Consider the following 21,125-nt stretch of genomic DNA (forward strand, 5'->3'; position numbering starts at 1 on the left):
ATAAATTAACTAATATGTGTATATTATATGCCCATGATCAAAATTGGAAAATTATTTTTTTTAGAACTATTGTTTTTATAATATGTTATTTTTAGAAATTTAACTATCGTAAATATATGTTACATTTATAAGTCTATTCCGTAATTAGCTTATTTTTAAGTTTTAAGCAATAACGAAATATTTTCAAGAAATCTTTTTATTTCCGCAATTTTTTCATTACTTCAAATATGAATTATAAAAATTTTAAGTTAATTCAATCCTAAATAATCCACCAACTTTTTCTTTAGAATCTGAAAATTTGAATATGACATATGTTCACAATTTTCATAAGATTTTAACGTTGTTGAAATTTAAATTGAATGTCATAATTCCTATCAATAATCAATATGCAGGTTCAACAGAGTTTTGCCGAATATTATGGCACAGAAGTACCTATTGATAAAACAAGTAACCAAACTATTGCAGGTAGAGATGGTAATTATTACATTCATAATGCAGTATTTTCTTTCCATTCGAAAAACTCCGCAATTAAACTTTGGTCAAACGACAAAGTATTACTCGAATCATGCACATTTTACAATAACAGCTCCACAGAAGATGGTGGATCAATCTGTATCCAAGATTCTGAAAGCGTCTTAGTTCGAATTTGTTTATTATTTTCATCAATTATTTCATCAAATTCTAATTCTATAGGATGTGGATATTACATTTATTCAGATCAGTATAGTAAAAAGAAAAGTTATGCATTTGAATGTTCAGTTTCACAATGCAGTGGAAAAAGTGCTTCTCTTTATCATTATGGAGGATATATCCAAGTAAGTCATATGAATACATCTTATCATGAAATTGGTTCAGATGCTAGATATTATATTATTGATCCAACAGAAAGAGGAAATATTAATTTCACAACAGCATCAAATTCATCTTCTATTTCAGAAGTATTTTCCACATCTAATTTTAATTTTACAAAATGTAATTATTTAAACAACGAATGCAAAGGAAGTGATGATACAATAATTCTCAACTATAATGCAGATATATATTCAAATTGTTCATTCATCGGAAACAAAGGACCCTATTTATTTTTAAATAAACCACAAGCTGTTGATAATTGTTACTTTGATAACGAAGGTGTTACTGTTCAAACTGTACAAAATGATAATTCAGCATCTTTTGAATCAATCTCACCATTCGATTCATTACTATCCCATTATACAACAGGCGATTGCTCTGCTACATATTTTTATAAAACAATTAGTGGAGAATTTCTGTCTTTAAAGAAACGAAAAATAAGATATGTTAGTCGAAGACGTTGAGTTACAAACAATTTATTTTAAAGATTTCATTGGAGTTAATTGGATTTCCAATGAAATCAGTCGAAATATTCAATTGCTTTAAGGGTGCGCTTACCACTTTCTGACACTCTATCAAAAAGAGAAATACGGGTGTGAAGAGGCATAGAAAATAAAACCTTAAACAAGAAATTTGAGAGAATGTCAGAAAGTGGTAAGCGCACCCTTAATTGAATTATGACTAAAAAAATCGTTTTATTGATTTTTATTTTTGATCTTTCCGACACCGGAAGTGCGTAAATTATTCACCTAAAACATTGTATCGAGTTTCATATAAATCTTTCAACCTGTAAAGGATTGCAATAATTTTGAGTTACTGCAGCATTAAGAAGAGTTTTTCCATATTAATTTATTAGAATTAATTGCAAAATATGCCTGCTTATTTAACTTCGATAAAAATATATCAAAAAGATATTCCCTATAGAAATGGGAGAGATTGAATTGTCTTTTTCAAAAAGTGACTAAATATAAACATTATTTTTAAAGTATGGATTTCAATTCTCGATATTGTCTTTCCGAGAAATCGTTTTGAATCCTAATTTTATAAATAAGATCGATGACTTTCAGAGAGTTACTGAAAAAAATCTAAAAAGTGCAAATCATTATTACTAAAATTATGATTATTACCAGCTTCAGAAAGTACGAATGCTTAACCATTATCAAAGAAGGAAACGAATCGTTGATGGACCGATTTTATCCACATTTTTAACCGAAAACATATTCGAATTCTCTAATTTCGACAGACAATGAGCAATAAAAGCATTTTTAAAGCGTCATACGAACAAAAGAAATCCAAATACTGTTTATATGAAAGCTAAACTCAATTGTTGTTTCTCCAATAATATTTAATTATATTCAATGCGAAACCATCAGCAATAACAATGACTACATCAAAAACTTAAATTTTCTAGATAATTCAACATTTATTTATAAACAGAAATCTTCATCATAAATAAATATTGTTATGCAAATACCATGTAAGATATATTCAAATCTCTCAGACGAGTATTTAGATTGTTCTAAGTTTGTATCATCAGATCGATCTTACAACAACTTCGACTATACTACATAATTCCTTATTGAATTAATCTCTGCATGCTTATTTTCTGTTTGCAAAGATTGATGCTAAATTTTTTCATGTAAAGATTTCTGAAGAAGTACAAGCTAGTAAATAGTCAATAATATCAGCGACAAGTTCATTGATGACAAGATCGACGATATCGCAATTAACAACACTGAATAAGATGCCTAAATATTTTGTTGCCCGAATTTTTTTATTAGAAACTAATAATATTATGAAGAAACATGACATTCCTTGTCATTTTGATGAGTGAAGGATTTTTTTTTCTTGGACGCTCATACAAACATTTTTCACATACATATATTGAATATGTATCTCAACCTTTGGAATCATTTGGTCTGTATTATATGTAGCCAGATTACTTCTTGAGGGAAGGACATGCCTTTTTTTTTCCTGAGTAAGAGTTTGAAAACTGAAGTTAGTGTAATTTGTCGAATTCAGTTTTACAATAAACATGCACATAAAGAGTTATTAATTGAGATATTAATAATGTCAAATGATAAAAATATTTGAAATCACACAAAATTGAAAAAGTGACATTGAAAAATTTTTGACTTACAATTTTTTTTCATGGTCGTTTAAAGCGTTAAAAGCTTATGTACTATCTAAAATTTATTATCGTACTTATATTTTATGAAATATCAAAGCATTATGGAGCTTCAAAAGGATTTTAATGAATACTTTGGCATAAATGAATATGAAAATTTCCAAGAAACTAACATTTCTATACCAATAGACAATCGAAATATTTACATTCAAAATTCGATATTTTCTTTCATCACTACGGGCTCAGCAATTTGTTTAAATAGCAGCAAAGTATTAATCGAAACGTGCACATTTCACAATAACAGCTCCGTAGAAAATGGTGGATCGATCCGTATCATGCAATCCGAATCTGTCTTAGTTCATGTTTGTATTTTATTTTCAACTTCATCTCGTAATGGATGCGCATATTACATTGAATCTAGTGAAACCAACAAAAATTATGCATTAGAATGTTCAGTTTTGCAATGCAGGGGAGATTTTACTTCTCTTTATCATCAGTATGGTGATATCCAAATAAATAATATGAATACATCATATCATCATGAAATTCAAAGATATGCTGGATATTATCTTTATGATCCAACAGGAAGGGGAATTATTAATTTCACAACAGCATCAAATTCATCTTCTAATGTTTATTATGTATTTCTAAATGATAATTGTACCATTACATATTGTAATTATATAAACAATGAATATAAAGCCAATACTTATGGGATGATTTACTGTTCTGGAACAAATATATTTTCAAATTGTTCATTCATAGGAAATAGCTTTCCCCATTTATTTTCGCAAAAACCAACAGTTGTTAATTGCTACTTTTATAGTAACTATATCTTTCAAACTGTATATGACGATCCAAGTTCTTTTGAATCAGTTGAAACTTTATATCCATTATTATATCATTATAAAACAGATGATTGTTCTGTTCCAAATTTTAATAATCAAATACAAACATCTAGTGAAGAATTTATTTCATATAAGAATCTAAGATTGGTAGATCGAAGACGTTGAAATTATCATTATAAATATTTATAAAACATCATTTTGTGAATAAACAAACTTAATTATTCGAATTCAGTTCAACATTAGGATCAAAAATAATCATTTTTAACAAGCTTCGCGCCTAGGAATTATCAGATTTAATTCCAGTAGAAAATATTATTCAATCATTTTAAACAACATCAGCAAGCTCCAATTTATGCCGCTCCACTTGATCCAGCATCTCCATATCAATAAAAATCATTATTTTAAAATGATTTTTTTTAAAATTATAATGAAACTTTATTGTCAAGATTCAACAAATATTCCTCTTTTGAGCTCAAAGACGAACTTATGAAAACTTGATCTCTTATATCATGCAATTCTAATATATCAATTATTATAAAAAGAAACACCGGAACCGGCGATTTTCACGAAACATCTATAGATAGAAATGAATGAAAATTATACATGAAAATTTACATTAAAATAAATACATATAGATAAGAAGTCGAAACAGGTATCTGGTAATTAACATGTTTGCATGTGATAAGACCACATTCTTTCATCGATGAGAGACTAAGACCACTGTTTGTGACGAGAGAGTAGCGGAATGAAATACTAGTGTTCTGGACAACAACACCGCAGTGAAGGCTGTTGCAGCCTGTGAAAACATTCTGGTCTATGCTCTTGACACAAAGAGGGATGTTGATATACTTGAGAGATGTGCAGTATGCAAACGCTGAGTGACCAATAGTCGTGATAGAATCATCTGGGATCATGATGCCAACAAGGCTCTTGCAGCCGAAGAATGCACTAGATGAGACACTCCTCACGTTCTGTGAGAAACAGAAGAATGTGATAGAAGATGCAGGAGGGAAGCAGATCAAGCTGCTTCTGTCCTTGTTGAACAGAGCACCGTTGTCGATGACGAAGAAGTCACTGTCTGGACATTCAATCTTGCTCAGAGAGACGCAGCCGTCGAAGATGTAGTTGCCGATCGTTTGGAGCAAGCAGCGAGATGGAATTCTGAAGACTGTCATCTCAGAGCATCCTCGGAATGCATAGTTACCGATTGATGTAGTTGATATAGGAACATCAAATGAGGTGATCTGTGTCGACTCGAAGCAGTTAGATTCGATGTTCTCGATCGTGTCTGGGTTGCCAACAATCTCACGAAGATGTGTGCACTGGCTGAATGCGTACTTGTTCAGACTGGCCATTGAGCTCGGCGAAGAAAATGTAACTTGTGAGATAATACAATTCGAGAATGCATATATACCAATGTATTTGAGTGTTGAAGGAATGTTGACTCTTTCAAGAGATGCACAGTTGCTGAAGAAGTACATGTCGATGCTATAAATGTTTTCACTAAGTGTGAGCGTTCTCAGTGATGTGCATCCATTGAACGCATATGAGTCGATAGTGCAAGGACTGTCACATGGACTGAAGCTGACTGTATCAAGAGATGTACAACCTTCAAAACATCGTGTTGATATCTTAGTTAGTTTGCTGCCGAAGAAGACTGACTTGATCTGTGCACAGTTATAGAATGATTTCTCACCAAATGATGTGACTGAATTAGGAATTTCAATTGATGATAGTTTACTGCAGCCGGAGAATGCATTGGATTCGATAGTATTCAGTGTTGTGCCTGATCGAAATTCAATTTTTGTTAGATCGGTCATATCTTTGAACGCGGATGATTTAATTGTTGAAACTGTTTCTGGAATGATGTATGATGTGCTCTTCTTAAGACACATGATTAAAACAACTTTGTCGAGATCGTAAAGAATTTGTTGATCATCAAGAGATAGTTTTGCATCGCTTGGGAACGAAATGTTTACATTTGTTGGGAAACATGAACCACCAAGACTTGTTATTGTTGAAGGCAATACAACTTCTTTCAGATTTGGACAATAAGAAAACGCAGAATCTCCAATTGATGTGATATTCTCAGGAATTACTACTTTCGTCAGTCTTGTGTCCCTGAAACAATCATATGAAATGTATGTCATTCCAGCACCAAATTTAACTTCAGTTAAATGTTGGCAACTTGCGAACGCTCCATCAGATATATATGTAACTGTATCAGGTATTGTTAAGTTTTTTAAATTTGTCATTGCGAAAGCATATGCATTTATTTTTTTCAATTTTGGTGGAAATTTTACATTTTCAATCACTGAGCTAATGAATGCACAAACACCTATCATTGTAACTGTTTCTGGAATTTCAAATGATGTGCTGTGACTTGCTGGAAAGCTAATAAGTGTTGTTTTATCTTTGTTATATAAGACTCCATCCATTACAGAAAATGTAGGATTAGATAGATTACATGTGATTGTTTTTAAAGTTCTTGACCCTTCAAAACAATTATACATTTTTTGGCAAAAATATTGTTTCCACAATACAGCCATACATTGCATATGCTTCAATTGATGTCAACATGGAATTATCAGTTATTATAACTGTTTTTAAATAATAATTAAATCGAAAACAACCAAATTTCAACTCTTTAACATTATTTGGAATATTTATTGATCGCAAATCACACAATCCAAAACAATACATTGAAACTATTTCTAAGTTTGTTGGAAGTATTACGTTTGATAGAATACTACACTCATAAAATGCTTTGATTCCAATACTTGTTAAATAGTTGCAGTTCGAAAAGTCAACAGCTGATAGTTTTTTGCATTGTGCAAATGCACAATCATTGATTGTTTTAAGTTTAGATCCTTCTGGAAATGTGATAGATGATAAAGTGTTTCGACTTCCTTGAAAAGCATATTCTGCACAAACTTCTTTTTCCAAAACGCCATATATAACTTCACATTCGACTTTAAGAACAAAGTCAGTTGCATCAATAACAGATAGAAGAGTCTTGTCTCCATTTCCATATGTTTCATTGACAACCAAATTTTTATATTTTCTTTTCAATTTTTATTCTTAAATTTTGTAGTGGTTTATTTTTGTTTCTTGATTGACATACTAAAACATATTAGTTGCTGTTTAGTCTTTCTATAAAAGTGACAAAACCATAGTTGATCTGAAATATTGTTGTTTTATCAATATAGTATTTAGCATACCGAATCGATATTTCATATTCCTAAATTTTGAACAGAAAAGTATTTTACTAAATGCTCACGTTATTTTTTAAGTCTATTGGAGCTTTAAATGCTTCAATCAATTCAGAAATATATGAATCTGATAATTTAACTAGCATGATACGTGATAATAATCTTACATATTCAAATATTTCAACATTAAAGATTTTATCTGGAAATTTTGACATAACAGAATTCAATTCCAAAGATTTCTCTAATCTTGTAGAGTTTAGTGTAGAATCAGAATGTTTTTCCGGCGAAATTCCATATGGTCTCTTCCTAAATCATCAAACAATCAAAGTTATTAACATATCAGGTGCCACATCTTCTAATGAATACTCATTTGCCAACTGCCAGAGCCTAGAAGAAGTTTATTTACAAAGTTGTGTTTCAATTGGTCAATACTGTCTTTCTAACAATGCTGCTCTCGTCACTATATACCTTCCAAGTCTTACAACCATATCTCCATTTGCTTTTTACGATTGTTCTTCCCTGAAAGAATTAAATTTGCCAAACTTAGAAACACAGTTGACAACAAACTCAGAGGGATATGAAGTCGGCAACTACTTCTCGTTCTGTACGAAACTTAAAAATATATCTCTTCCGAAGATAAAAGTGATAAATGGCTTGACATTTCACAGATGTCAATTGTTGGAGTACGTCTATGCTCCAGATGTCGAATTGATTAAAAGAGAAGCATTTTTAGAGGCTGGTCCCCTTTCAAAAACCGAATTTAATTCGGTATCTACACTTGAAGAGCGTTCTTTCTATACAACAACGGCAACAGTCCTCAGTTTCCCTAAAGTTACATCCATTGGAGATAGATCTTTCGGAATTAGCAACATTCAAAAAATTTATTTAGAAAAGTGCGAAACAATTGGTGTTTCTTCGTTCGAAAGATGCGTACATCTATCAGAGATATCATGTCCTGCTGTAAAAGTCATCAAATCCTCAGCTTTTACAAATACCCGTCTTATTAACGTTGTTTTCCCTCAACTTACATATTTATCTGTCGATGGAGACACAGGAAGTCAGTTCGAAGGTTGCCACTTCCTTCAAATCTTCTCTGCTCCCTTGTTAAAAGAATTTGGTTCAAATTCTTTCAAAAACTGCATTTCCTTGGAATCATTTGACGCACAATCGGTTGTAGAGATAGGAAACAATGCGTTCTACAACTGTCAGCACATTTCCAAGTTGAAATTCCCAAATCTTGAAAAAATTGGAATTTTTTCTTTCGCAAATTGCTCTCAAATCGAGAATATAAGTTTCAATTCACTCACAGAAATGAAGGAATCCGCTTTTGAGAGCTGTAAATCATTGAAAAATGTTGAATTCGAAAATCTCAAAATTATTTCAACATTTTCATTCAGAAACTGTGTTTTATTAGAATCAGTAGATGCCAAATCAGTTGAAGAGATTGGCGACAGTGCGTTTTTCAATTGCCAGCATCTATTTAAGTTGAAATTTTCAAATCTCCAAAAAATTGGAGTTTCTTCCTTCGAAAACTGCTCTCAAATAGAGGCAATCAGCATCCCTACATGCATAGAAATGAAGGAATCAGCATTTGAGAACTGTAAATCACTCAAAACTGCTGAATTTAATAATCTCAACTTAATTCCAGCATTTTCATTCAGAAACTGCGACAAATTATCAAAAATAAGCTTTGATATGGCCAAATCTGTTGCCAATTGTTCATTTTATGGCTGTTCTGCCCTTCAAACCATTAATTTCCCAAATCTTCTCGCAATTTCGGGTTCATCCTTCGAAAACTGCCATAATTTGGCCAGAGCAACTCTTCCTTTAGTCACAGTCATCTCAGAATTCGCTTTTAAGTCCACAAATCTCACAATAATTAATTTTCCAAAATTATCTAAACTTTATAGCGAATCCTTCATGAACTGCAAGCAGCTAACTAAAGTAAACCTCACGGGACTAACAGAACTCGTCGGAGATTCCCATTTTTCAGGTTGTTCTGAATCAAAAATTTTTGTTTTGAGTAATTTACAAAATGTTTCAGAAACATCATTAAACATCTTCGACGGCTGTGTTAACATGGACGAGCTCTATCTCGGGGACAAGCCTCCTAAAGAATTCAATGAAGAAGTGTTCAAAAATTTCAGCAAATCCATAAAATTGCATTTGCCAAATTCAGATTCATGGAAAAACTATGTTTCCAGGTGCAAACTGAGTAAGGAACAGGAGTATATATACAAGGGAATTAAGATGAACCACTACAAACTGTCCAATCACATTATTCCGATTCTGATTGCTGTTGGAGCTGTTTTGTTACTAACTATTTGGATTGTTTCTTGCTGGTTAAAGAGAGCTTTGGACAAACAGGAACCAGTCGACAAATTCAGCGAATTACTCAACTCAATGGATCCTTCTGCACCTCTTCTTTAGAAATATTTTATTCACCATTTCTTTTAGAAACGTTCTTTTTTAAAAATTCACTTTTATCCTCTTTCTCTTAAAAGCAAAAACTTAATTTTTTATTTATAATGATATTGTAATGATATTTTTGATATATTATTATGATTTTGTATGCATGCTTGGATGTTCAACAAGATAATTTCGGTTTATTTTATAATGAAACATGATTATAAGTTTCAAAAAATCGAAATGATAGCGAGCTAGTTAGATTTCATACAAGTGGATTAGTTATTTTTGGAGTTCTTGTCTAATGGTTTTCTCTATGTTTTGAAAATCGAATAAGATTAAATTGGTCAAACGGCACTTCATTGTGCAGGAAATTAGAATAAATTTAAAAAGTCGCCGCAAACAGACATCTACATTATGTTTAATCATAACCTGGCTTTATATCATTATGAAATTAATGTTTCTATATATGTGCAACATTTTCCAAAAGAAAATTTATCTAAACCAATCAATATCAAAATAATTACTTCGATTTCCTCCTAATTATAAATATTTTTCATTCTTTACAATGAGATCATTTAGAGATGAGTTTGATAAGTATGTTTTAGAAAATTTAAATTTGAAATAAAAAAAAATTGACCAATTACAAAGAATATGAGACATAACAATGTTTACATGAGTGGTAACAACAACATATATGAAAAGAATATATATAATGGAATAATTACAAGTTCTAAAGTTTGTAATTTGAGAATTGGAAGTAAATATCTAGCTGCGCAATAGGAAGCCCATCCTACGCATGGAATTGATATTATAGCTGCTGTAATGATTCTGAGTTTAAATATTCTTGATATAAACAAAGCAGGGACAATTGGAGGTAAGCAATATGAAATTGCTGTTACAAGTGTCATAACTGTAAACTCTGAATCAGGGACAAATGCTAATGACATGTAATGAAAAGCAGAATATAATACAATCGAGCCAATAACGGCAATCATGTAAACTGTTCCGAATCTCGGCATTCCTGTCAAAAGGAGAAGAAAAGCGTATGCTATAAAGAATAAAATTGAGATCAAAAAGTTGTTATCAATAGCTCTTGGAACTTTGTTTGGTGATAAAATGTAAATGAGGTTGGATTTTACATCAGAGTTATGTATTCCTAATTCTTCAAATAATGATGGCTCGCCTGGGAAGCCTCCATGCCAAATTGAAGCGTATTCGCCAACTGTATGATGAACTGTAGCTTGTGGCGCTGTAAAAGTTGGTTGTGGAGGTGGAATATTCTGAACAGGAACTGACACGCCTTGTGGAATGTTTTGCTGAGGCGAGGATTGGATGAAATCTAAATCATCTTGAATCATAATAAATTATCGTTTTGAATTTGTCGAGTAAAGTTTTTTTTTGCATAAAATCAACATTAGAGTCTGCAATTTCAGCATATTTAAACATATTGAATCTACTGTGACACATATCTGACCATCACATGAAATAAACCCAGTAGATTTACTTCGGTATATTTCAAATATGTTTTAGATTCTATTCTTAGTGATAAATGACCTTGACAAACTTATCTGATTTTCAATATTAAGTGATTTTATTCCAATTAATCTTGAAAACAAATTTACACATATATCCGATAAGATACTTCAACAATGATAAACAGCTACTTACCACAAATATCCCCAAAGAGTAACTATCTAGATTGACGGAGATTTTGTTATTAAGGTTGAAAACAATAAATATTTCCTTTATTGTATTTTATTATAGTTACTATCAAATTTCAAAATCTCAAATAACCAATAGATTTATGTGAATAGGTGATTTCTTTGGGATGTTTAAATTTTTGAAAAATATGGAAATATTTTTTCTAAAATATAACTTAATGGGTATTGTTTAAATGGAGAAAGCTCTGCAAAGCTCATTGAAATCAATCTTTCCATTAGAATCAACATCAATCTTCTTAAGTTCCTCATCAACCTGAGATCTTGACATTGACTGACCGCAAAGATCTGTGAAGACAACGAGCTCGTCACAACTTAAGTAGCCATCGTTATCTGTATCGACGGCCTGATAGATGAGTCTGAATAAATATCTTGGATCAGCTCCAGATTTGTTGCAAGCATCAAGGTAGGCAAGGAATTCTTCGAATGAGAGGTTTCCATCGTGATTTTCATCGAAAACTTTGTATGTAGCCTTGATGAAACGTGTATCCATCTGGGCTTGAACTAAGAAGTTGTAGAATTCTGGCTGATTAACAAGGCCGTTGTGATCTGTGTCAATTTGGTTGAAAACGGCGTGGAGACCGTTGATTTCTTCCTGTGTATAGTTGTAAGCCTTTGGTGCTTGCATCGAAAAGTGAAATGAATTTGAATTCAAATAAATCGATCTGAAAAAAATTCTAGAAATATTCTATTAATCATAATTGATATATCATTTTGAAAAACTATCACTTTTCAAGATAATTTTTCAAAGCAATCGATTTTTTGAAAATGATTTTCGATCAAAACAAAATGAGCGATGAAGCCTTCAGCTTGTCACCAACCCATCACTAATCTCTCTACAGTTAGCTAAAATCTAATGCTTTTACATATTTTATTTCCAAACCATCCTTGTTTATAAAGATATGTGGCTTGCATAAGCAATATTATATATTTATTGATCATATCGATCATTATAGTAGTGAATGTTTGACAAATTTAATATTATTTAGCATATTTGAAGTGATTTTATATGAAATAATGTGAATGAGCCTATTTAATCAACTCGACTTCCAAATATGATGGAATGCGATGATTCTTATGATAGCTTGTACAATTTTCTCGAAGATTATCTATGAGAACAATTTAAATCATATAAAATTACGTTAAAATAAGAAAGTTGTGAAATAGCATTGCAAATATTATACAGGTTTCAATAGGTGAAAACAATTTATCCTCCAAATTGAATAATTCTTCAGATGCCAATTGAGGATTTTATGATTTTCTTAGGACAATTTATTCTTTCTATGCAGTGGTAAATTATCCTGTTCAATAAAAAATACTTCTCAATAGTTGGTCAAATTCAAATTTACAAAAAAACTTGACAAAAATGCTGAGCATTGTTGGACTTCAAGGACCGGATTGGGTTTTGATAGCCGCTGACTCATCAGTATCTTCCTCAATTATTTGCATGAGCGAAAATTACGACCGAATTGCACAATTAGACGACAGACATGCTTTAGCTATGTCCGGCGAGACAGGCGATTGCCTTCAATTATCCGAATACCTACAAGGAAATGTCGCATTGTATAAGTTTAGAAATGGCGTTGAACTCTCAAGTGACGCCCTTGCACACTTTATCAGACATACTATGGCTAAAGCAGTACGAAAGAGTCCATACGAAGTTAACATGCTTCTTTCCGGATACGACGGAAAGCCACATTTATACTTTATGGATTATTTGGGTACATTGCAGAGTATTCCTTATGGTGCTCAAGGCTATTGCCAGTATTTCGTTATGTCCGTCTTTGATAAGCACTACAAAGAAGGATTGACATTAGAAGATGGTAAAGAACTCATGAAATTGGCATTAAATCAGATCAAGCAAAGATTTACAGTAGCTCCACACGGATTCATTGTTAAGCTTGTCGATAAGAATGGTATTACAAAAATTGATCTTGAATAAATTTGATAATTATACTTTTAAATATTATTATCTGAAAATAATGGATTTAGCACAACTATAAGATTCTAAAACTATTTACTATATCTTTTCTAAAAAATTTCGTTTGTAATTTTTCGAATTTCTTGATTTCTTAATTTTTCATAGAGAAAAAGAAACATTTCATATAAAACTCTTCAAATTCATACGAAACATATTGATTTGGTTAAAGATTATAAAAAATATCAAACAAAAGTTGGTTTATTATAAAATAACAACAATATAAGATAAAATAATTAGGTAAATATACTTATACTTGTGTAGCGGGTTGAGTATTTGTATTTCCGGCGAATAAATTTGTTCCATTTTGAAGAATTAGAGGGAAAACAGTTTGTCTAAAGAAGGAACTTGCACCTCTCTGAACGTCATCCTTAACACTATGATCACATTTGAGGAATCCCCATGCATTTGTAGAAGCCAATGCACAGCTCACTCCTGTAACCAAAACCCAGCCAAGATTTAGTCTGATGACGTTAAAGAACGTAAATAATCCCCAGACACCAGCAGAAACAAAGAGAAATAGCCAGAAATACTTTTTCTGAGCTGCTTTGTCTTGTGAATCCTGGCGAGCGTATTCAAACTTCCATGTACTCTCTCCACGTTTATTAACGATGTTTGTCCAGCGCATACCGAGAATTAATCTTCCGGCAACATTTTTAGTGAACCAGAAATCAATTGATGATGATAAAATACAAAGGACCCATTGAAATACGGAATTACTGAAGAAAATTCCGCTAAACATGTAAAATCCAAACGGAATTACTTTTAATGTCAAAAATGTCGTGAAAATTCTTCCAGTTGGTAACGATGGTCTTGTTTCTGTTGTTGTCGTCGTATTAGTTTTGGGGGCATCATCTTGATAATGTGTTGGGCTTTGGACAAATTCTAAATCTTCAGTACTCATTTGTCACTTTTATAAAACAAATCGATTATTGTCACTTTTCATCATTTCCAATTCTAAATCATTTCAAGTTATATACAATAAATAACAATACAAATCAGCTCTCCTCAGAAAAGACGGATAATTCCGTTGTTTGAATTTCTCATTTTGATGCATAGTCTGCGTGTAATTTAATTACTGTCGTCATCAATAAGTGAACGCAGGGAGACTCTGTACATTTGAGTTTACATGATCTTATTTTGCCAACATAAGATGATATATCTGGAAGAAACATCCTTTATTAGTCGTTATATATGAAGGCAAAATATTGAGTGAGATATAGTTTAAACCCGCTAAACCAGTGATTGAGAGATGCATGCTAATGTATAAGGGTATTATCATTAGCAGTAGCAGCAATACGACATCAACATCATGAAGAGATCTAAAAATCTACTTAAATATTCATATAAAAAGTGCCAAAAACACATGAAAATTATTTATTATAATGAGCGCTAAGTTTATTTATTCATAAAATGATGTTTCCTAACTATTTCTAACACAAAATTCAACGCCTTAGATATCTAAATCTTGGATTCTTATATGACAAAATGAGCAATATATTTGTAATAACGTGCCAGAACATAAAACAAAAATAGTTTTTACTGTTCTTTATCCCCAAATGCATTTTGGAAGAAAGAGTCAAATAAATGTAAGATTTGTATTAGAGAGCGTTTGCACTATTTGTTAGAATGAAAAGTTCAATAACTTCATACTTCATCTAAATGCATTTCATGATTCAAGAACTAATAATGTGAATTCTGACTTTAGGTTTGAATTAATCAAAATAAATATTCTCATGTTAAGGCCGCACTTACGCCCTTCTGACTTTAATTCAATTTTTTTGACAACAGTCGTGAAGCGTCATTGAAATTTAACCTTAAACAATTGAATTGAAGGCCTTGTCATAGGGGCGTAGGTGCATCCTTAAATTATTCATTAGCTTATAAAGGAATAACAGTTGCAATAGTTTTTGATTTCTATTGGATGAATATTTATTGGATGTATATCTTTTATGATGGAGAAACTTCAACTTATTTTTGGATGTTTTTCTTTCGATAGTTATGCATTATGATATTATTGCAAAATCCTAATTCATCTCACAGACAATAATTTCATTATTCCGTATTTTAAAAGAGTTTTAGATCATATGCTTAATATAATCAATGAAAACGGAGAAATAATAGCTAAATGGACTAATGATAATTCATTCAGAAGCATGCATGTTGGAACAGATATTCCCAGAAATGTACCAAATATATCAAGCTCAAACATGGATCCAGAAATATTATTCCAGCTATCTCGAAGAAAATTGATCCTAATTCGATGATATAATTCATTTTGATAACACTCGAATAACACCAGCTTCCCGCATATTTCTTCTCCAATATTTCTATAAGATTTGATTATATTATAATTCTTACCATCTTTCGATCCAACAACATCAAAATCAGTAACGTAGGGGTTATAAATACCATACATTCTAATACCAGAGTAATTGAACACGCCTTTGAAAATAAATTCAACATGAGGATCTTTATCATCAGTGAAATAATAAGTTCTAATATTTCTATCAAATGCATATTCAAGTAGGTATTTTGGCTCACTCTCTTTTGAGGCTTTTAATGAAAAATAATCGTTATTAAATAAATCATATGATTTAAGAATTGTTTGTACTAATCCATCTTCAGATCTAGAAGGGACAAATGTAAGTGGTTCTCTTACGGAAAGTTTAGCCATCTGTTAAAAGATTTTGCATAATTAATTTAAATTTTAACTGAATTCTGATTCTAAACGTCTTCGTATGCTGATGAACGATGGGCCCATAGCAAATTCATCCCTTTCAATTACAAGTTATCTTCAAATAAATCTGAAGTAGTGCAGTTTGTTTGTAAAAAAAAATAAACTTCAATTGGAGTAGTAAATATATTAGTCAATGACTCTTCATAAACAAGGGAGTAGCAAAATGATGTATGTTAGCAATATTGGCAAATACACTAATTAAATAGAGAACGCTTTGAGAATGATTTAAATTTCTCATCTTATAATTAGCATTTCCTAGCACATTGAATGTATAGGTTATGGAAATTATGTGACTAGAATTCTTGTAGAAAATAAAGAGATGATATAATATCGTCCAAAATTATTTGTTTTCTTTTTGAAATATTTCATCATCAGGTTCTCATCATTAAAGCGATTTCAAATCTTGTCATAATCTTTTTTATTATTCTTTTTTCTCATGGATTTAGATGAAGGCAACTTTTTAAAAAAGATATGCGAAAACCAATTTGGACAATGCATATACGATCTAAAGAAGATATTACGCAAGCAGCCAATGATTAATTATGAACAAGACTTGGATTTACCAACAGTTTCAAAAAATTCATTCGCAATGTATGTTGAAGACTTTATTTCTCTTTCAGAAAGAGAACAAATTAGTGGTTCTGTTGATGTTTTAACATGTTTGGCCCGTTTAATTAAACCATACATCGAAATTCCATATGAATATTGCGAAATACTTAATTCTCCATACTTTTCTGAAAGGTTAGCTCAATTAGCTTGCGTAATAGATCCAATTTATTTTAATAAATACTTAAGAAGTATGAAATATTTAATAGCTTGTCCAAGTGTCACTCAAGCATTTCAAGAACAAGACTTATTACAGTATTATTCAAAGTTTGTTCAGTACGTATTGGACTCAGGCGATGAAAAAGTTACAATTCGCTTCTTTAAATTGTTACGAAAATTAATTCGATATGATTCTTCATCAATAGCTTCTTTATTGAACCACGGACTTGTTCTAATTGTTCCATTATCAGAGATTGGCAATAGATTACCAGTTTTTACCTTACAATATCTCAAATATTTAAATCTTTGTTTCAAAGTCAATAGAGAGCTTTCTTTGACTCTCCCAAGTGATCTAATCGATAGCTTACTATCAGATCTGCAATCTTTGTACGGAATAACAACAGAATTAAATGTTTTAATAATTGACATTTTCTCTGGGTTTTCCGTCGAAGATAAGCAATCGTTATTTTTAATTAACCACATGATCCATCTTTTTATCATGGATAACCTCTTTTCGAACAATATTCCTTCTGCAATAATTCCTGAAGCGTTTACTATTCTCATTTCATGTGCAAATAATAATGAATGCGGAGTAGCTAACGAAATAGTTCAAAAATTCGACTTTAACCTATTAGGAGACATAATTCGAGATTCTCGACCGTTAGTTTTCAAATTTATCTGCATGTTTTTGCAGGCGATATTTACTAATGTGCCCAACTCGGTTGATTCTGCCCCAACAATCCCAGAAGCCATTGAATCCAGAATAAATAGAAAATGTTCGGCCCCAGAAAAGGAAGCGGCAGCTTTAGCTACACTCACTGCGTTCCAAAATGGGGAATCCCAAGAAATCCAGATGCTCTGGCTGCTTCCTTCGATGATTGAGAACTTAGTTTATTATATCTTCAGCGTTCCAGAATCTGATCTCGAAAACATCAAAACTGCTGTTACAAAAATATGGAATCTCTCAGAAAATAACAGCGATATTCGAGAAATCCTTTCAAGTTTGTGCGAAATTGAAAAATTCAATTTATGACAACAAAAAAACAACAGAAAAAAATATTTAATTTTTTCCCTTCTATGTATAATAGGAATATCTCTTATATGTTAAGTGTATTGAAAAATTGAATGTTTACAATTCATTGACACTTTTATAACTACAGTATTCAAATTGATTATGAAAGATAACGGGACACTTGCCCGTTCAGCGAACCTTCCTTTTGTCATACGTGACTACAAATTCACGCAAATGATAGGAAAGGGTGGCTTCGCTGAAGTATTTCTTGTTGAACACATAAAATTTTTAACTTTATTTGTGGCTAAAGTCATGACAGTCGATGCCTCCGAAGTGCAGTCTACCTGGGAAATATTCGATTCAGAGACAAAGGCTCTCAGTACCTTAAACCATCCGCATATTATTCGTTTATATGATCATTTTCAGATTGGATGCCAATTCTATTACATTTTAGAATACTGTCCAAACGGAAGTCTTTTCGATGAAATAGAAGTGACAAGAGGTTTGCCAATTCCGAGATTTTTGACACTTGCATCTCAAATTGTTAGCGCACTTGCTTACTGTCACGCCAACGGAATAGCTCATAGAGATATCAAGCCAGGAAACATCCTACTCGACGAAAATAAAAGAGCCAAACTTACGGATTTTGGACTTTGTATGCAAACAAAAATTGGCGAGTTACATAAGACATTTTCAGGGTCCTGCGAATTTACAGCACCTGAAATATTCCTACGAAAGCCAAATGATCCATTTAAAGGCGATGTTTGGGCTCTTGGAATAGTTTTTGCGATTCTGATTACAGGAACTTCCCCTTGGAAGTGCGATTCTTTGGGAGCATTACGACAGCTCGCTCTCGCAGGAAATTATAAATTAAATGAGTTTGTTCCCAAAGAAATTGCAGACGTAATAGCTAGAATGATTGTTGTCGACCCAGATAAAAGAATTACAATGGCAGAGCTCGCTGAAATGCCACTTTTTCGACATTCTCATCCTACTGGAATTGTTCCTTCACTTTCTAAGACACAGATAGTCCAATTAGACTGGGAACCAATAGAACGACCATCACGCGATAATTCTTACGACGATTTAAATGAAACAGAGGAGATTAGACCTGTTGTTTCATCAAAAGTAAGAAGTGCATCTTCATTGTTCTTACACAAGAAGCCACAGAATAGAGTTAAGTCGAGGATGCGATTAAATACAGTTAAACCCACATTCCCCGGAATTGAAGAAGATGATCTCGTATTTTTCTCTTAATCCTTGTTTTTGTTTGTAAATATTTCTATTTAGATATAATCGCATTTATTTACTTTATTTTTAACAAAACAAATTCAAAATTTCAAAAATATTTTATTAAATTCTGATTTTTCATCAAAGAATCATAGATAAAATGAGCCGAATTAAGGATTTCTTTAAGGAAATTCTCTTCTTCGACTATAAAATTTAGTTTAGAGATATAATTACAATGAATATATGAATTTGGCGAAACACATCTAAATACCAGTCATTCTCCAGACAAAAAATTTAGTTGGATCATCAAAATATTCTACAGAAATGAATAAAAAACAATTTTTGAAATATAACAATAAAGCTATTTAAAATATTTACAAAATCAACAACAACAGTACTTTATTTGGTAGAAACGATCGTAGATTGTGAAGCAGATGGAAATCCGCGTTCATATATATGAATTGGTGAAATTTTGCGGCCAAACGGTCTAGAGTATGCATCGATATCTCCAGTAGCAGCCTTTTTCAAGAGGTAAGTGACGAATTTTCTCATACTTGGTCTATTTTCTTCTCGAAGAAGCGTTATGTTAATTGTAACTTCATTTCCGATTACTATTATATCAGGCTGTAGTTTTCGTGCAAAAGCAGCAAGTTCGAACACTAAAGATGAAGAAGTTAATAATTTTATATCTCTGTAAAGAATTGAAAGATCGTTTGGGTCGCTTTCGATTGTAAATATATCAGATCCTGGTTCTTTTTCTGTTTTAGGTTTCTTTTGTGTAATATCTGGAACTGGTGGCCGACATTTTTCGTTGTATTCTTTAGTAAAATATTGCAATGGCATGGCAATGGGTCCACCAAGGGGATTCACAGCGTTAAGAATGCCTTCGAAGTAGTTTTGAAGCTGGACTGCTGCTGCGTGACGAATTGAGCCTTCAGGATAGCCAATTCTTCCATTTTCAATACATGTTGCAATGTCGGAAATGAAAGTTGATATGTTTGTGTATGTATTTGTAAATAATTTCGACGAAATAAGATCAAAATTGATTGGATGCTCTATATTTGGATTTACTAAGTCAGGATCATAGTCCCAAAACATGTTAAAATATTTTCGTGTTTTCAGTTGGTTTAATATTGATCTGCATAAGTTTGTTTCATCATCATTCATTTTGAATGAAAAATAATCGGTTATATAAGAATGAATAATGTTTATAAAGGAAATACCTTCAAGTGTAATAAACAGAAATTCATCAAAAGTGACAGCTCTCAATTTTTTGACATTTGTAAATTCTAAATTGAATGAGAAAAATGAAATAATAGTAAGCATAATACAATATTCTAGATTTAATTATAATTAGGAAAAAGTTAGTTTTGAGAGTACTTTTCATAGGCATATAGAATGAAATCTTCTGAAAAATAATATCACATAAACTCATATTATTTTCTAATATATAACTATTTTATATAAAAATCAAATTCAATGATCTTAAAAGCGAAGGATAAACCTCAAAATTTACGAATATAATGAGTGGGAATATAATGCTTATCTATCATAAAACCATATGAAATATCAATTTTTGCTTTACGCCTAATTTTTGACGACAATTAGCAAAAAATGTTAAATGTTAACACTCAGTCCATTTGAATATGAAAAATAAAATTGACTTTAATTAAATGTTTTTATTTATCATGCAATTCTTCTTGCGACCAAAGAGTTGAATAAAATTTCAAAAAATAAGATAGCTTAAAAAATAATATACGGTAGTGTTTAGTAATAGATGAATAGTATATAAATTCTATTAAAATGGATTTGATCCAAAAAAATATATAAAATTTGATCATAAATAAAATCGTTTTAAATTACTTCTTCATTTAAATTATAACAATTATTTTTGGTTTTATATTTTTTTGGATCAAATCCATTTTAATAGAATTTATATACTATTCATCTATTACTAAACACTACCGTATATTATTTTTTTAAGCTATCTTATTTTTTGAAATTTTATTCAACTCTTTGGTCGCAAGAAGAATTGCATGATAAATAAAAACATTTAATTAAAGTCAATTTTATTTTTCATATTCAAATGGACTGAGTGTTAACATTTAACATTTTTTGCTAATTGTCGTCAAAAATTAGGCGTAAAGCAAAAATTGATATTTCATATGGTTTTATGATAGATAAGCATTATATTCCCACTCATTATATTCGTAAATTTTGAGGTTTATCCTTC

The 21,125-nt window shown here is 31.3% G+C and overlaps 10 protein-coding genes across 10 annotated transcripts, besides 3 other annotated features; 5 read left to right on the forward strand and 5 right to left on the reverse strand.

Annotated features, from left to right (window-relative positions):
* Positions 1 to 386: 386 nt before the first annotated feature.
* Positions 387 to 1,316, forward strand: TVAGG3_0689110 (uncharacterized protein; the record flags this gene model as incomplete). Its single annotated transcript, XM_001311580.1, has 1 exon — positions 387 to 1,316. One exon carries the CDS (start codon positions 387 to 389, stop codon positions 1,314 to 1,316), a length of 930 nt encoding a protein of 309 aa, XP_001311581.1.
* An 82-nt stretch (positions 1,317 to 1,398) lies between these two features.
* Positions 1,399 to 1,517: a mobile genetic element.
* Positions 1,518 to 4,439: 2,922 nt separating this feature from the next.
* TVAGG3_0689130 (regulation of response to stimulus) lies at positions 4,440 to 6,266 on the reverse strand (the record flags this gene model as incomplete). The annotated part of the gene is made up of 1 exon (XM_001311579.1): positions 4,440 to 6,266. The coding sequence occupies one exon, from the start codon at positions 6,264 to 6,266 to the stop codon at positions 4,440 to 4,442; it is 1,827 nt and encodes a 608-aa protein (XP_001311580.1).
* Positions 6,267 to 7,097: 831 nt separating this feature from the next.
* TVAGG3_0689140 (surface antigen family) lies at positions 7,098 to 9,539 on the forward strand (the record flags this gene model as incomplete). Its single annotated transcript, XM_001311578.1, has 1 exon — positions 7,101 to 9,470. One exon carries the CDS (start codon positions 7,101 to 7,103, stop codon positions 9,468 to 9,470), a length of 2,370 nt encoding a protein of 789 aa, XP_001311579.1.
* Positions 9,540 to 10,117: 578 nt separating this feature from the next.
* TVAGG3_0689150 (vesicle-mediated transport) lies at positions 10,118 to 10,807 on the reverse strand (the record flags this gene model as incomplete). Its single annotated transcript, XM_001311577.1, has 1 exon — positions 10,118 to 10,807. One exon carries the CDS (start codon positions 10,805 to 10,807, stop codon positions 10,118 to 10,120), a length of 690 nt encoding a protein of 229 aa, XP_001311578.1.
* A 444-nt stretch (positions 10,808 to 11,251) lies between these two features.
* Positions 11,252 to 11,874, reverse strand: TVAGG3_0689160 (calcium-binding protein family; the record flags this gene model as incomplete). The annotated part of the gene is made up of 1 exon (XM_001311576.2): positions 11,340 to 11,795. One exon carries the CDS (start codon positions 11,793 to 11,795, stop codon positions 11,340 to 11,342), a length of 456 nt encoding a protein of 151 aa, XP_001311577.1.
* A 659-nt stretch (positions 11,875 to 12,533) lies between these two features.
* TVAGG3_0689170 (threonine-type endopeptidase protein) lies at positions 12,534 to 13,218 on the forward strand (the record flags this gene model as incomplete). Its single annotated transcript, XM_001311575.2, has 1 exon — positions 12,534 to 13,109. One exon carries the CDS (start codon positions 12,534 to 12,536, stop codon positions 13,107 to 13,109), a length of 576 nt encoding a protein of 191 aa, XP_001311576.1.
* A 126-nt stretch (positions 13,219 to 13,344) lies between these two features.
* Positions 13,345 to 14,055, reverse strand: TVAGG3_0689180 (vesicle-mediated transport; the record flags this gene model as incomplete). Its single annotated transcript, XM_001311574.1, has 1 exon — positions 13,396 to 14,049. One exon carries the CDS (start codon positions 14,047 to 14,049, stop codon positions 13,396 to 13,398), a length of 654 nt encoding a protein of 217 aa, XP_001311575.1.
* Positions 14,056 to 14,884: 829 nt separating this feature from the next.
* Positions 14,885 to 15,012: a mobile genetic element.
* Positions 15,013 to 16,321: 1,309 nt separating this feature from the next.
* On the forward strand, positions 16,322 to 17,683 carry TVAGG3_0689200 (uncharacterized protein; the record flags this gene model as incomplete). Its single annotated transcript, XM_001311573.1, has 1 exon — positions 16,322 to 17,683. One exon carries the CDS (start codon positions 16,322 to 16,324, stop codon positions 17,681 to 17,683), a length of 1,362 nt encoding a protein of 453 aa, XP_001311574.1.
* Positions 17,684 to 17,824: 141 nt separating this feature from the next.
* On the forward strand, positions 17,825 to 18,919 carry TVAGG3_0689210 (protein serine/threonine kinase protein; the record flags this gene model as incomplete). The annotated part of the gene is made up of 1 exon (XM_001311572.1): positions 17,825 to 18,919. The coding sequence occupies one exon, from the start codon at positions 17,825 to 17,827 to the stop codon at positions 18,917 to 18,919; it is 1,095 nt and encodes a 364-aa protein (XP_001311573.1).
* A 328-nt stretch (positions 18,920 to 19,247) lies between these two features.
* On the reverse strand, positions 19,248 to 20,050 carry TVAGG3_0689220 (bromodomain family; the record flags this gene model as incomplete). The annotated part of the gene is made up of 1 exon (XM_001311571.2): positions 19,292 to 19,990. The coding sequence occupies one exon, from the start codon at positions 19,988 to 19,990 to the stop codon at positions 19,292 to 19,294; it is 699 nt and encodes a 232-aa protein (XP_001311572.1).
* A 74-nt stretch (positions 20,051 to 20,124) lies between these two features.
* Positions 20,125 to 20,161: a mobile genetic element.
* The last annotated feature ends 964 nt before the right edge of the window (positions 20,162 to 21,125 follow it).

The sequence above is a fragment of the Trichomonas vaginalis genome, chromosome III (assembly GCF_026262505.1).
Source record: "Trichomonas vaginalis G3 chromosome III, whole genome shotgun sequence".
In the NCBI taxonomy this organism is placed as follows: Eukaryota; Parabasalia; order Trichomonadida; family Trichomonadidae; genus Trichomonas; species Trichomonas vaginalis.